Raw genomic sequence first — 15,877 nt, forward strand, 5'->3', positions numbered from 1 at the left:
TAACTTTCTTATTGTGACTAGTAATGTTAAAATAGTAAAAGTACTGGTGATGGTAAGAATGCAATCAAAAAATCACTTTCATATAAAATGAGACAGAATATTTTGTTGCACTGAAAAATATTTAACATACTCTCTGTGTTTGCCAGTGAATCAAATTAGAAATGCACAACCATTTAAATATATATGTATTTAATGTATCACATTGGGGAAAATAAGGGCATTATTAAAGAAACAGCAAAGTCTTTTGTTGTGGCAAACAAGCTTCAGGAGTCTTGGTGGGACAGATTCCAGTGCAGGCGTGATTTTCTTTGCCACGTGAAGATGAAACAGCTTACAAAAAAATGTTGAGGCTGTTTTTATTAGGATAGGAAAAGGAATAAATGCCTAGAAATTGCCATTTCAAGGTAGAATTTAAGCAGGTTTAAATATATTCAAAACTGGAGTAAATATCTTTTCTCTCCAGAACTGCAAAAGAAGAAATAAAAATATCCCTGTGGGGATTTTTTATGTACAGTTTTCCAGGAGATGTTTTGTGACAGAATATTTTACCTATTTTCCTCTTCAGAGCTAGGTAAACCCAGCTGGAAATTAGGACAAATTTGTTATACGCTGATGTAGTTCACAGAGCAAAAATTGCAACATACCTTGAAAGCCCAAAGGAAGTTACATTTCTAAATTGTTCATGTAGAATTTGTTTTTCATTCATGAAAACTGTATATAAAGATTTAAAATTTAGCTTCTGCATTTTTATGGTAACAGTTTCTGGTGAAGGTTTGGTAAATCCATCAAGTAGTGACTCTGCAACCGGGCAGAGTAATTTTTAATTGCACATAAAACAGTAGAAAAGAACTTGGAAGGTATGTGCTGATAATAAGAAAAATTTTGGCCCTGGTAACACATGAGTTAGATTCTCCTCCTCAGTCTCCAAAGTACCTCTTTCCTTACTCTATTGGGAGTAAGTTACTGCTAATAGCGTGTAAATCTAGAACACTCCTCTATTTTGGTTTCTTTTATGTATAAGACTTGCAGTCTTTCCCTCCTTTATCTGCCTTCAGCTAAATTCCTTGCTGAACCTCTTTCTGAGAAGAAAAGATTTAGTGCTTGATTGACTTACATAATCCATAACTTATCTGAAAATTAACTTCATCTTTTGGCTGTCTTTTATGTTATCATCTCTGCAGTGGATAAAGAGAGACCATGAGAAAATGTGAAGATTCACTGGGCATGAGATACTAAAGAGAGAGCTGGAGAATTTTTGTTTAAAAGTATCATATATTTAAAATAGCTTCCAGCTAGACTAATCCAGAAACTGCTTCTATTATACAATACTTCCAAGAAATAATTGTGTTTATTTCCTAAATTCATACAGTATGAATTTTATTGCTTGGGCTATAATATTGCATAGGCATATACGTCCAGTTTTCTTAGTAGTCTCACCATTGTTGGGGGGGTATATGCACTTCTCAGTCTTGAAATAGAGCCACAAAACTAAATGTAGGTGTGTACTGCCCTTCAATTGAGTTTTTGTGCTATACATTTACAAATTTGCTGAAGCTTGGTTTCTTTCTTTTCTTGATTCTTCTGTAAAAGAGAACTCTTCTTGGCAGTAATTTTTTCTACAGATTGCTAACAACCTTTACATAAGGATATATTATTCTGCACAGATTGCTGCAGAATGTTTTGTTTAATGATGTATGTGTACCTGTGACTATTAATCCTCTCTTCCAGTTTTTCTGCTGTGGATAACAGCATTCACATAGAATGCTCTGAAAGTAATGCCTCCTATTTATTTCCATGGAAATTTCAACAAATATAAAGAGCACAGTAACACTATTTCATAAAGCACATTTTCATCTACAATATGCTTTTTTTCAACATAGTCACCACCACCAGCTGTGACAGCTGTGTGTAGTTATCCAAAACATGGCTTGTCCTTCATGTGTCTGTCACTGTTGCTCAAATGTTCCCACCACCTCACTGTGCTCACATCCACTGATTAGTCTCCATAAACATTCAGCAAACATCAATGAAAGTCAGTATGTGCCTTTTTTTTCCACATGGAAGAATTCGGTGACACATCCTTAATGGAATATCCTGTAATGGAATATTAGTGAGAAGGTTCAACTTCTACTACTATACCACTACCATCTGCCTCTGTCATCATGGAGCAAGATAATAAAATAGGAGGCATTACATTTGAAGCAGGTTTTGTATAATAGTACTTCTTTATTGTGTATATTGTTGATTTTTGTGTGTGGTTTGGTGATTTTTTTTTTTTTTGTTTTCCTAATTTTTTTGTGAGGATTTTAATATGATACAGCCACAAAGAGAAATTTCTATCTACTATGTATGTATTTGCACAAATATAGAAATAGAATCTAAGTCTGGTCGCTAAAATGACTAATGTAATTTTGTCTAAAGATGCTTAGTGTTTTTTACTTTTTGTAGTTGCCTTTGTCTTCCCCACTCCTTTCCTCTTTCACTACCAGCTTTGCACTGCTTTGTTATGCTATAATTTTAAATACATCACATTCAATTTATCTTGCCTACTTAAGAATGCAGGAGATCCATAAAACATCTTTATGAAATGGGTTGGACTTCATGACTTATTTCTCCTGACACTTCTCAATTTCACAGAAATTTGATTTCAGAAACATTCTCTGACTGTGACCTGCAATTATATTATTTGGCTTTTTAATGTCAGGGGAAGTATAGTTGCTTTTTATGTGTGTTTTTGATGTGCTACTCTCTAATTTCTTGTATAATTTTTTGTAAGCCCTATAGTATAGGAATTAACACTTTTTCACATTTAATAATTGAACCCCTTATTTCCCACACACACTACAATGTCGTTTTTATTCTAAAACCTGGATTCTAATCTCAAAAATTTCTTTGAACTGTGATTTTTATCTATAAACTCAGAGTAACTGACATCTTTTGGCTAGAATTCCCTTCAAGGCATCAGTAGGTGTGACAGCTTTTCAAGTGTATCCATATCAGACTTTCCCCCTGGACAGAAAAGTTCTGGAAGAAATTTAACCTGCGTTTATATTAAGTTTAAATTGTATTTACATTGATAGATGCTGCAAGGAGTAAGTGGGATATGAGTGTGAAAATATTTCAGCTACGAAATGTTGAACTAGACATCTAAGATTAAAATTCAGCATTAAAATTGTAAAATAATATATACAATTCATAGTTCATAGAGAAAATACTGTCTTATCTTGAGAGACAAAACTATTGCTTTAGAACCAAGCTAGCATCAATAAGTGGTAGCTTACGCTACTTACTTGCATTACCTTTTTCAGCATACTATCAACAGAAACAACTATTCTGTGTTTTGCAGTTCCAAATCCAGATTTATTTTCCCCTGTGGGTGTGTTTTTAAGGTAAGAGTAAGAGGACTGAACATTCATAATCAGAGTGCAAAAAAAAATCCTTGGCTGCCACAAAATTAAACATTAGGTTGCTTTAAATAGAAGTAGGTATTTTTCACCAATGAATCTGGAAGGAAATAGTGTCATGAATGTGCTGTGCAAAAAGCTTTATGTATAACTGACCAACTGGTGAGATACTAAGTGCTGAGAGCAGAAGGGTGGACAGGTAATAAGTAATGCTGACATTTCAGCAGAGACCTGAAGTAAATTTCACATTAATCTTCACAGAATGCTGTGTGTTTGGGCAGCAAAAATAGTGAAGGCTCCAGAGCACAAGTCTTATGAGAAGTGGCTGAGGAAACTGGAATTATTTAAATTGGAAACAAAGATGCTCAGGAGAGACCTTACCATCCTCTCTAGCTACCTGGGAGGAGATTGTAGTAAGGTGAGGGGTTGGCCTCTTCTCCCAGGTAACTTGTGATGAGATGAGAGGTAATGACCTTAAGTTGTGCCAGAGGAGGTTCAGATTGTATGCTGGGAAAAATTTATCCTGAGAGAGAGTGCTATTGCATTGGAACAGGCTGCCCAGGGAGGTGGTGGAGTCACCACTCCTGAAGATGTTCAAAACCTGCATAGACATGGCACTGAGTGGTTTGGTTGGCATGGTGGTGATAGATTGACAGTTGGACTAGATGATCTTAGTGGGCTTTTTAAACCTTAATAATTCTATGATTTTTTTTTTTAAATGAAGTTCTTCTGAAACAGTGCAAGGCTTGGATAATTATCAGCAGATGCAAATAGGTGATTTGCAAATGTTCACCAGAGAGTCATTACATATATTCTAGTATGTTTCTTATTTCTTGCTGAGTTTGAAAGTAGTTGCTTTAGTGTATAAAAACAGCTAATGTTTGGTTGAGTTCTCAGCTATCCTTGAATTACAAAAGCCTCAAATACTCAATATCTTTAAAGTTTAAATCATACTTTATGTAGGGAGTTAAGATTCTCTCATCTTACATTCAGAACTATCTGACTCCATTTTATTAATGGAATAAAGTGCCATTCATTATGAGAAATGGCAACAGAACAGAACCTCTTTCTGATGTTATGTGCATTTAGGCCGTCATATTTGAAAGTATTGCTTTGGTGCTTCACTTGCTACTTTTTTCCTGCAGAAAGAAAAGATTTTCTGTTACTCTGGAACTGAAATTTTAAAAACTTTGTTTATGGAATTATGTCCCTGACTTCATATAGGATGGACAGAGACTGAGAGGGAGATGAAAAATGAGAGAGAAAGGAGGTTCCTCTTGCCTTTATGCCATATCAGTTTGTTGTTCCTCGAGGAACTGTCCCATTGTTGTGGCAGTATAGAACAAGTGTGCTGTCATACAGTATCTCTTTGAGTAGCTGAAACGAAAGGTTTGACAAGAAACTTAAGTACGTCTGTACAACCTACCCATGGGTAGCAGAATGACTGAACATTCTGACCCTTTATTATTCTGATTAATATGCATTTTATTATGGAAATACATCAAAGACTTCTGCTGCTTTTTCTTTTCTGTTAAAGAAGTAACACCAAGAACTACTAAAATGCTGACAACATCATTCAAACTTAAGGAGAAGTTGTAAAAATGACATCATAATATCTCTAGATACAGTCAAGTTTTCCAAACTGATTCTACAATTTCAGATAGAAAAGTATTAATTATTAGTTTTATCACCACAGTCAGCAAACACTGTCATTGAATCTGGGAAGGCATTTTAACATGTTTTTGTTCTATCTCTGACCACATCCATTGTAGCTCCTCCTAGTCACATTTTCTAATGTGACAAACATATTTGTCACACGTTTCACAAATTTGAAGTCTTAAAATACAGATCCAGAATGTATGTGTTGGCTCCTAAATATGATTTTTACCTTGAAGACCTAGGTGGAAATTGACAGACAGAGCTTAAAGGCTCTGAAGAATTGCTGTAGGCACTGTCAGCCATCAAAGAGACTTTCTGAGAATTTTTAACTGATTTGAAGTAAAGCAGCATTAAATGGGGAGTGTGGAAGGCTGAGCTGAGTGCAAAGTAGCACTGAGCTATGGGGAAGAAGTGGTGCTGTATGGCAAGGAACATGTTCTGCTTGAATTAACCATGCTGTTTGATGCAGTATTACTGCAGCTGTATCTCCTCTGGCTTTTCAGGTTTAGAGCACAACCAAAGAAAACCTTAGCTTGTAGATGCAGAGATTCTTTTTGCACAGGGAAGTTGTCATAATAGCTGGATGGACTGGGGGGTAAAGAGGAGGGATTCCTTTGTTTTCCACTGAAGTGCAAGAGTTTTTGACGTGTTTTTGTGCATCTTTAGTACTTTGACTACAGCTGGCGTTCCTACAAGTTCAGCATTGTTAAAGTTTATAACACTGAGTTTTAGCACTAGGAGCAATGCCAAGGAGGCTTGAGTTTGGCACAACTGGTTTATTTTCTGTGTTGTGTTCTGGTTGTTAGGCATTTTCAAATGTTTCCTCAGTTGCTTTCATTACTGTGTCTCAGCAGATGCCTGCTGGGTTAGAAGTGCATGTAACTTGGTAATGGATATGTGTTGAAGGCATTAATCGAGTTTTTATTCAAGAAGAGTTTTGTTATATAGTCTTTATTAGTGTGTTTTTTGTTCTGTGTCTTTTCTACATTGTGCTATTACACTTCTCCTTTGTTAGCAGTGATTTGCTTACCACCGTATGACAGAGTTTTACCTCTATTACCTTCTGTAGCAATCAGCTTTAAGAAATGCTAAGCAGTTGCTTTGTGTGGTCTCTGACTTTGACCTCTACATGTTTGTTTACTTTGAGGAAAAAGTAGACAGTGCTGCTTTATTTGTGTAATCTTGGATTTTCTGATGCTAAAATCTTATAAGTAAGGTTTGGTCATGGGTGCAATGTTTTCTGCATGGAAGAATTCAATGGCGCAGCTTTGCTTCATGTGCACTCCCATATCAGATGCCATTTTGTTAGACTGTCTCTTTGCTGCTATCTGTCACACAGCAACAAAATGTAATATTAGTGGGAAGTTCAACCTCTACTGTTACACCACCAACATCTATCTCTGATAACATGGGCTAACATAATAAAATAGGAGGCATTACTTTTGGAGCAGCCCTCATACTTAAGAATTAGTCAGAAAAATAAGTATGTCCTTTGGTTTCACACACTTAAAATGTACTTTGTTCGCCACCATTTACAAAACCAGGATGTTTCAATTCTGAGTTTTTCAGCTGCTTCATTCTGTTATGGTTGAACTCTCAGCTCATTTTTACTCTTGCACTTTTCAGCATATTCTTGAACCAAGAAATTGGTTTATCTTGTCTTATTGTCTGAATTTGACGTCAGGAGGCCTCAAATTTGCAAATTGTTGAGAAATAAGACTTTTATCACAAGGGATGGATCGGTATATTTTATTCTCTATATAATAGAAGTTGTGAAGCAATTAAACAAGACCCAGTACAGCAGTTCTTACCAGTCAGCATCACATAACTTAATTGGTTCCTGGAGAGTAATACCAGAGCCTTGAAAAGCTTCCCTGAGAAGTTACCAAAAAGATCAGATAAGATACAGAGCTACAGATCTGAAGCATTTAACCTTGAGAGAGCACTCAGGGTGGGGAAAAAGGACCTGCTTCATGGCTGGCCAACTCCTCATGCTTCACTCCTGGCTAATTCCCCATTTAGATGCCGGTGTCTGAGTTCTTTCCAGAGTGCTCTTGCCATGCACTGGAGCAGTGCTGAGAACTTAAGGAACAATATTTAAAACTTCTCCCCAGGAAAAACTCTTCTGTGAGTTTCAAGGTTTTCACATGTCAGAGTCCTTGAACTTATGATGCTTTGGAATCCCTACCAATTCAGATTGACAGGTCTTTACAGTGTAATTTTCTTAAAGCTAGGAAGCTGTATTCTTACAGGAGTGTGTAACAGAGGTTCTAGTGCCAGCTATTAAATGAGGATTTAATAGCTAAATTAAATCCTGTAGGAATTTGCTGTTTTGTAGATTAAAGCAAGCAGCAGATTCTTAATTTTAATTCCTAAACATTGCTAGGTATCAAGGTGTTCTTTCTGACAATGACTGTGGGTAAATGAATAATATTCAATTAATTATACCAGAGGTATAGAGGTTGAAATATTGCCTCACTAAGATCTGTAGAAATAAACACAAAAACCAGTAATCATCCATATATTGCTTTATCTTTCTAATTATGCAGTTACTGCTTATTTGGCTGAAGGCTTAGTATTCCAGCTTTGTTACTTCCATTTATATTGGTCCTGATGCACAATTAACAATTACAGGTGTAAGGCTAATTCAATAAAATGATAACGTGATTACATTTGAAATATGCCGATGTGATGTGGAGAAGGATTGGATATTTAGAATTGGCCTTGTCACACATAATTACCTACCATCATGTATATTTTACATCACAATAGGAGCAGAATTTATTTTATGTTTATTTAGAAACTTGCTTAGAATATACCCAGCTTTGTGGAACAAACATATTAAGGGTGTTCATGAAGTTATAGTTCAGTAACTTTTATGTAGGTTTTTTGATTACTATGTTTTCAAAGATACTAAAAAATGTGGTGGCTACATCTAAAGAAGTTTTATTTTGCACAGAAATACATCAGAGTATGTATACTAAATATATTACTGTATATAAAGTTCTGCTATGTATTTGCAGTCATTATCATCAGACAGTTTTCTATCTTGAGTTATCACAAATAAGAAAATATTATACTAGCCTTAGGGAAGCAAACTTTTTTCAAAACTCTTATCTGCTAATATCACCTGCCAATGATTAAATGTGTTTTTAGTTTATACTAACCTTTCTTAGCTTTTCTTTAAATCTGTTATAGTCTGTGTAGCTGATAGAAGAGAAGCCTGCAGCCAACTGCAGTTGTTTTGCATCTTCTAACATTAGTCACCAAACAGCTATTTCCATTTTTATTCCTATTTATGTTCCTATTATTTCTGGCTATTTGCAGTAAAAGGAGCTAGATTAGTGATACTATTTAAACTGTTTGGAATAATCCAGCTCATTTGTATCAAATTTAAGCTGAGAAGAGGTATGAGTAATGTGAACAGTAGATCTTGAGATACTATCCAAGCAGATGATCTTTTTCTGATGGGAAAGGAGGCAGTGGAGCAGTTCAATGAGTCTTACTAGCAGTAGAGGTGAAGAAAAGTAAATCCAACCACAAATTTGTCAGTGATAAGCATGATAAAAGCATAATAATGTCCCCTGAACAATCACATATCATTAAAACAGTTGTCCTTGTTATTTGCACTGTTTTAGATTTTCAGTATTTCAAAGGGCATATTTATGCAAATATAAAGAGAACAGTGTGTATGTGCTCTGTTCAATCGTACACTCTAAGCATGAGTTTAGGCTTGAATTGTTACTCAATACTCTGGCTAATCATCAGAGCTTAACCAGATTACATTTGTATTTCTTTTACTGAGAGCTGACACCAAGTTCCACCACAAAAAGTTTAAGCCTATCTAAAGTTCATTTTGATTGGGATTTGATTGCAAAATTAAAAATCGGATTTTGTTCTTTCGAAAGGTAACAAACTTGGATTCCATTTTAAACAACTCTGAAAACAATATTTCTGAACACTGTCATATTTCTGAGAAAATGCAAAATTCTAACATCAAGCCACATGAAATGTTCTATTTTGAGTCAAACATATTTCTTTATTTGGGATTCTTCTGAATCAGATCTCACTGAAAATTTTAGTGCAGCGCTCTACACATATTCAATTGTAGCTATTTCTCATTGCTCTCTTTCTAGAATAAACTTAAAAGTACTATTTATAATACAATTAGCGTCTAGTACAATGGATCTGTTACAAATTGGTTTGCCAGCAAGTCTTAAAGGTTGAAAACTCTTAATGGTGCTGGGATCAGATGGTATCTAACAGGAAAAAAAAAGTATGTATTTCTATAGCAAAAATATTTCTTAAAATTCAACATAAAAACTGCTGTTCTGTTGTATTTGTTCTGAACACTTCTGCTTGTTGTAGCTTTCAGTAGTGAAGAGTATTTTTGCAGTATCAGAGCTCATACTTTTTTTCAGTTTAGAGAGAACAAGAGAGAGGAAACTGCAGTATTCCAGAAAGTACTCCAATCTTATGCTGAAACAGTGGGGAGTTCTTTGCTTTTCATACTTTCCTTTAAGATCTGCATGTAATCCAAGTGTAAATTACTATAAGAGATGTGATTGCCATATCAGAGGGTATAATATTGGAAGTGGGTGGGAACTGGAAGCCCTATTTTGTTCTTTGTTCTTGGTTGGACTGTAAACCTGTTATATGACCTTAAGGAGATCACATTAACCCTGACTTTCTGAAGCATTTGCACTCCTGAACTGACTTTATGTTCATTAGTCACAATTTCCTGTAAGTTGAGAATGCTGCCTTAATAGGGTGCAGAAGAGAGTTCATCAATATAATGTGCTGTGAAATTCCCCAGTTGAAAGTATTACAGGCTGTGGAGAGTGTATTATTACTCATTTATAATGTTAGCAATAAGTAATAATAATATAGGTATGTTTACCCTATGATGTTGTACTTCACCCTGAAGCAAGGTAAATAGCTATTTAGTTTTTTTTAACCATCGATTGCAGGAATTAAAGGTCTTTAGAATATTTCTGCAATATTAAAATGATTTTTCAGCCAGTGTATTTGCTGCTTTAGTTTTTAAAAAAGTAAACCAAACAAAATCCCAGGTTGTTATTCACTTAAATAGTTATCTCCACAGTGCAAATTTCTTTCTGAACTTCATATCTGCTTAAGTATCATATCTGTTGATGTTCCCTGTGTTACTAAGCAACACAAAAACTGCCAAATAAACATGTAGTATGGCACCATAACTCCAATAATGCATTGTGGAGTTAATTTTTTGTTATGTTCCATATGGCTAATAGGAATATTTTGAGATTCCAAGTACACAGTACTCCAATGTAAAATATATTTGTTTCATTATAAAAAGCAGTTCGTATCTTCTAAAAATGTGCATTTAATTGCATGAAGACAGAAAAGCAGCACAAAAATTATTCAAATAACCTTCCAATTATATTTGATAAATCATGTTTAAATCCTTTTTACGTTTATGTAGCAATTATAACCTAACCACAGGATCTAACATCTTAGAGCTTCATCAAAATCAATCAAATCTCTTAGGCTGAAGCTGGAATGTTGTTCTGATGGAATTGCTCCCAAAGGCAATTTTGATCTATTTAGGCGTCGGCTTTGCAGCACATTCTGAATTAAGATTTTTTCTGGTAGTATTTCCTAGGTAAAGTTTTTTTCTTACAATAAGTCTAGGAAATTTCCACTATATAAAACTAATTAATTGAAAACTTGTTAAACCAATGATTGTTTTCAAAAATGTTACTAATACTTGGTGTATAGGAAACTTGGCATCTCCTGTTACTTGGTTTCCAAATGTGTTTTTATAGAGAAGTGCTGATTTTAGATGGTCATGTAAACATTCATTCATTGTCATTATATGTAAACCTGAAAATATTTTGGAAGACAAATTTTTCCCTAATTCCAAGTACGAATTTCTTATTCAGGTTTCAGGCTTCTCTGAATCACAGTATTTATGCGTGATTCTTAGCTGAGTGAAGCCATGTAAGCAATGTTCTTGATATTTATTTCACTGAATTTTTATTTTACTAAAAAAAATCAGTAAGTTTGGATGTCTTTCATCCATCACCATGAACTATTAACATAAGATGAATTCACCTGTCCATACTACTGCGGAGATCCAGAACTCAAATCCTTTCCTGTTATCCTAGTACACCTCAAGAATATTTCTTATCTATAATTCTAAAAACATTTTTTTCTGATTAGTCAAAGATGCCTAACATGTCTGTTAAGAATCAGTTTTTAAAACTGAATGGGATAGTTCTGGAATCTAAATTATTTAAGTTAGTTTACTACTTTGTGGTATTTACAAGGCAGTGCTTTCTTACCCCGTATTCAGATTGATCTTGCCTTTATCAAAGTAATTTTAGGTGAATATTAGAACAAAAAAAGGTAAATAAAAAAAAAAAAGTAAGGGATTTACAACCGTAGTTCCTCAATCTTCTTCAAATAACTTTAATTTTAGAATGAGGACTAGAATGTTAATTAATGCTGAAGTTTTGGAAAAGGTTAAAATATTATTTGTTTCCAGCTCCCCTCCTAGCTTACTGAGATTACAGAATTGCAGCAATATTGCCGTATATTCTTTCCAGCTAAGAGAGGAAGTGCTTCCAAAAGCAACTGATGTGTAGCTCTGTTCTTACTGTAAATAGGAAGTCTAAGAAGGTTGTCAATCAGTAAATTCTGAATTTGCCAAAAGGCTTGGGATTAACGAAGTCACTGCTTGCAAACATGCTTGAAATTTGAAGGTCAATATTTTTTGAGGCATCTAAAGTGTGATGCCTTAAACAACATGTTTGGTGTTGTACACTATTTGGGATATTTTCCAAATCAACAGACGTTAACTGTCATTTATAGCAGAATGCATTTTGATTCTTCAGCAAGCTTACTATTTCCCAAACTTCCGACCCAAAAAAGCAGTAATTCTTAAAACAAAATGGGTTTGGTATAAACATACCTGTTCTTCTATCTGGTAATTTCCACAGAAATATTTGCATTCCCTGTTCTTTAAACAGAACTTCTCTTCTATGTGGAGTTCTTAGTTAAAAGTCTATTACCTTTGAAATCAATTCTTCTTTCATGTTATAAAGAATCATATTTTTTTTCCCGTTTCTGTTTAAAAACTCAGTATAGACTTGGACTTTTCCAATATTTAGTATGCTCATCCACTTTACCTGGTTGAAATTATATTTTTTCAAAGAAATAGTCATGCTTACATTTCTTTGGACATAGTAGGGAATGCTCTGCATAGATTTACTCATCAAAGGTCACAGTTTACTTTTTAAAAAGTCAATTTTAAAATTAAATTTAAAATTAAAGTGTTAATACTTTCTATCTGTGAGTTTAGAGGTCAATCAAGACTCTAAAACATCATCCATAATTATCAAGGATGCTGGAGTGTGTTTTAATGGGAAGATTTAGAAAATAGATTCAGGAAATCTTGCCTAGATTGTTATTATCAAAAATGTTTTTATGCTACTTTTTAAGTCTGTAAAGTAGGCCTCAAAGGAAACAACTTTTGAATAGCAACACTAAGTGCTCCTCAGAGCCATGGCAAATGGGCATTAGTTGTGTTCTCTAAGGTTTTTTCTAAGAGGCAAAGTACTGTGACCAGTGTATTCAGAAAAAGAAAGGGACTGACAGTGGAAACAAAGAAGGAGCTAAGGCTTTAATATTTCTGAGATGGCTTTAAAATATGAGCCATAATTCAAATAGCATCCAAAATCAGTTGGTTTAAAATGACTACTGCTTCACTGTATGAAATAGTTTGTTTCCACACTAAAACCAAAACAAATTAAGGAAATAAATCTATCATGCAAACCTCACAATTATATAATTGCTGAGAGATGGGAAAATTCCAAGAATCCTCTCAAATAAGTTTCCTTTGTAAGATTTTTTTCAGGCATGGGAACGGGAAATCCAAGAATAGTGTCTCCAGTACAAGTGTTGCACTGATTTGAATTTTTTCTTTTATCAGCATTGTTGTGATGGCTAGCAATATATGTTAAATGGCATTATAATATCAAAATATTATAATTTATAAATTTGAAAAGTGGGCCCAGAAAAACCTACTGAGATTCAATAAGGTTAACTGCAGGCTATTGCACTTGGGTTAGGACAATCCAGAAGTTGGGCTTGTTTAGCCTGGAGAAGAGAGAGCTCTGTTGGGATCTCATTGCAGCTTTTCAGTTCTTAAAAGAAACTCAGTAATCAGAAGGAAGACTGAATTTTTACATGGTCTGATAGTGGTTTAAAAAGGGTGAATAGTTTTAAACTAAAAAAAAAAAAGGAGTTTTAGATTAGATGTTAGAAGCAAATTGTTTATTCAAAGGCATTGGAGCAGGCTGCCCAGAGAAGATCTGGGTGCCCCATTCCTGGAGGCATTCAAGACCAAATTAGATGGAATCCCAGGCAGCCTGTAATAGTGAGTGACAACCTAGCCCACATCAGGGTAGTTGGAACTGAAAATGATCTTTAAGGTCCCCTCCTACCTAAGCCATTTTGTGATTGATTCTGTGAATATATACAAAACTTTCCCGAGAGATTCCAGAGGCTAGCAACACAGTTACAGTGACATCTTATTTCACTTACATGTGCATGTGTACCCACTTTAAAATGACAGAATAATAACTGGATGAAGAAGAAAGAGGGTATCCAACTTCAACCAGACTTGCTTCCCTACAACATTCTTACTTTGGAAAGTATCTAGGCATTTCTTTTACAGGGGTTCAGAAGAACTGCAGAATTATATGGAAAGATCTGTTTTTACCAAGTTTTTCCTAACACTTGAATGGCTACACTCCACAGCACTTGAATAACTGCAGAGAAACCACTCTGTCACATCAATTTTACTTTTATTTTTTTCCACATTGATTCAACAAAGGCAAAGCACTCCTGCTTTGCAACGCTATTATTCATCTGCTTTTCCAAATCGTCACCATCCTCATTTTCTTTCTTCTTTTTCATCCTTATCTTCTGAGAAAAAAGCCAGGTAAAACAGGTAACTGTAACAGATAGATAAATTTTCTATTGTGATTACAGATTGGATTTGTGAATTGAATGGTAAATTGAATTTCCAATTTGTGATGGATTTAGAAATATTTATTTGACTTATTTTATTTTGCAGATGCTTCAGAAAATTGCTGTTTGTTTACTGCTGGTTCTGCCAACCAACTCAAGAAGGGACCGATCTATTCTTTCATTAATCAAACGCAATATTATCTTGAACTAATTATTCTTCTCCACATGGCCTTTCTTCTGGTGTCAGCTTATTTTCTGCTGACTCATACTCAGGGTGCTCCTGCAGAGAATGGGGCACTGTTGGAAACACTGAAGTCACAGGTAGGATTATTCAGCAATAAAAGTGAACACTATTCAGCACAGGTGAGACCTCCTGGCACCAGCCGACGAATACCTCAGACAATTATCATTGGAGTTCGTAAAGGAGGGACAAGGGCTTTGCTGGAAATGTTGGATATTCATCCTAATATTGTTGTAGCAGCTACAGAAGTCCACTTTTTTGACTGGGATGAAAATTATGTGAAAGGAATAGACTGGTATAGGAGTTTGATGCCATTTTCTTATGGAAATCAAATTACTATTGAGAAAACACCAGGCTATTTTACATCACCACAGGCTCCAGAAAGAATTCATGACATGAATAGCTCCATTAAGCTGTTGCTCATTCTGAGAGATCCCACTGAGAGAGTTATATCTGACTATACCCAAGTATATTACAACAGAGTAGAAAGCCACAAGCCTGTTCAGCTTTTTGAAGATATTGTTATTAAGAATGGAGCACTTAATACCAAATACAAAGCTATTCAGAGAAGTTTATATGATGTTCACATGGAAAAGTGGCTTAAACATTTCAGTTTGGATCAGATTCATATAGTGGATGGCAATACTTTAATCAAGGATCCTCTTCCTGAATTACAAAAAGTTGAGAGATTTCTGAATCTTCCTTCCCGAATTATGTCTTCTAATTTTTATTTTAACCAAACTAAGGGATTCTATTGCATTCGAAGTGATGGAAGAGAGAGATGTTTACATGAATCCAAAGGGCGACCCCATCCTCTTGTTAACAACACAGTTTTAGAACAACTTTATTCTTACTTCAGAGAGCACAATGCAAAATTTTACAGAATGGTTAATCATTCTTTCGACTGGCATTAATGCATTTGCAATCAATGCTTCTTTAAAAGGGCCTGAAATGAACTCTTTCAAGCATATCTTTGGTAACATGTAACATTCGTATTATGAGAACTTAACATACTGGCTATATAGAAGCAGTGATGTGTTTGCTTCACTGGAACAAGACATCCATCAATTCATTAAAATGTTGGGAAAAATGTTTCATGTATTTGTATGGTTACTCTGGATCATATTCTAATCTTCTTTTTCTCATCATGCAAATCATTCCCATCAGAATTTCAATGAACTTAATTCACATATGATGTTTTAGAAAAATGACTGCTTTTAACAATGTAAAAATGTACATATTTGAAACTGTATTATTCTAACTGTTCTGTATTTTTTTTTGTTCTTGGTACTTTTTATATCAAGTATGAGGATAGTGACATTGATTTCTAGAATTTTTCATACAATAGGCTAAATTATATGTTAAACAGGGGCATAAATAGTGGTTCCAGTAAATAATTCATCCTATGCTAATATGTTAAAACTTTCATACAATTAATAATAATGGGAATCTATTTCACCTTTGATTTTGAATAGGTGAACTAGAAGATCCTTGTCTGGATATCATTAATATTAAATCAGTCTTACTATCTTGGGTCTGAAAAAAATTCATCTCCAAA

The 15,877-nt window shown here is 34.5% G+C and overlaps 1 protein-coding gene across 5 annotated transcripts in view; it reads left to right on the forward strand.

Moving 5' to 3' along the window:
* LOC116231746 (heparan sulfate glucosamine 3-O-sulfotransferase 1-like) overlaps nucleotides 1–15,233 on the forward strand; it is a 41,582-nt gene extending 26,349 nt beyond the window's left edge. For 3 of the 5 annotated variants that reach the window (XM_090145284.1, XM_031597705.2, XM_090145287.1), the window contains exon 2: nucleotides 14,185–15,233. In XM_090145284.1, coding sequence (XP_090001410.1) covers nucleotides 14,185–15,233 — 1,049 coding nt within the window. Of the gene's footprint in view, nucleotides 1–3,346; nucleotides 3,390–14,184 lie in introns of all 5 variants that reach the window. The other 2 variants (XM_090145285.1, XM_090145286.1) reach the window with 1 other exon arrangement.
* The last annotated feature ends 644 nt before the right edge of the window (nucleotides 15,234–15,877 follow it).

This window comes from Phasianus colchicus, chromosome 8, assembly GCF_987193195.1.
Source record: "Phasianus colchicus chromosome 8, bPhaCol1.hap1.1, whole genome shotgun sequence".
Classification (NCBI taxonomy): Eukaryota; Metazoa; Chordata; class Aves; order Galliformes; family Phasianidae; genus Phasianus; species Phasianus colchicus.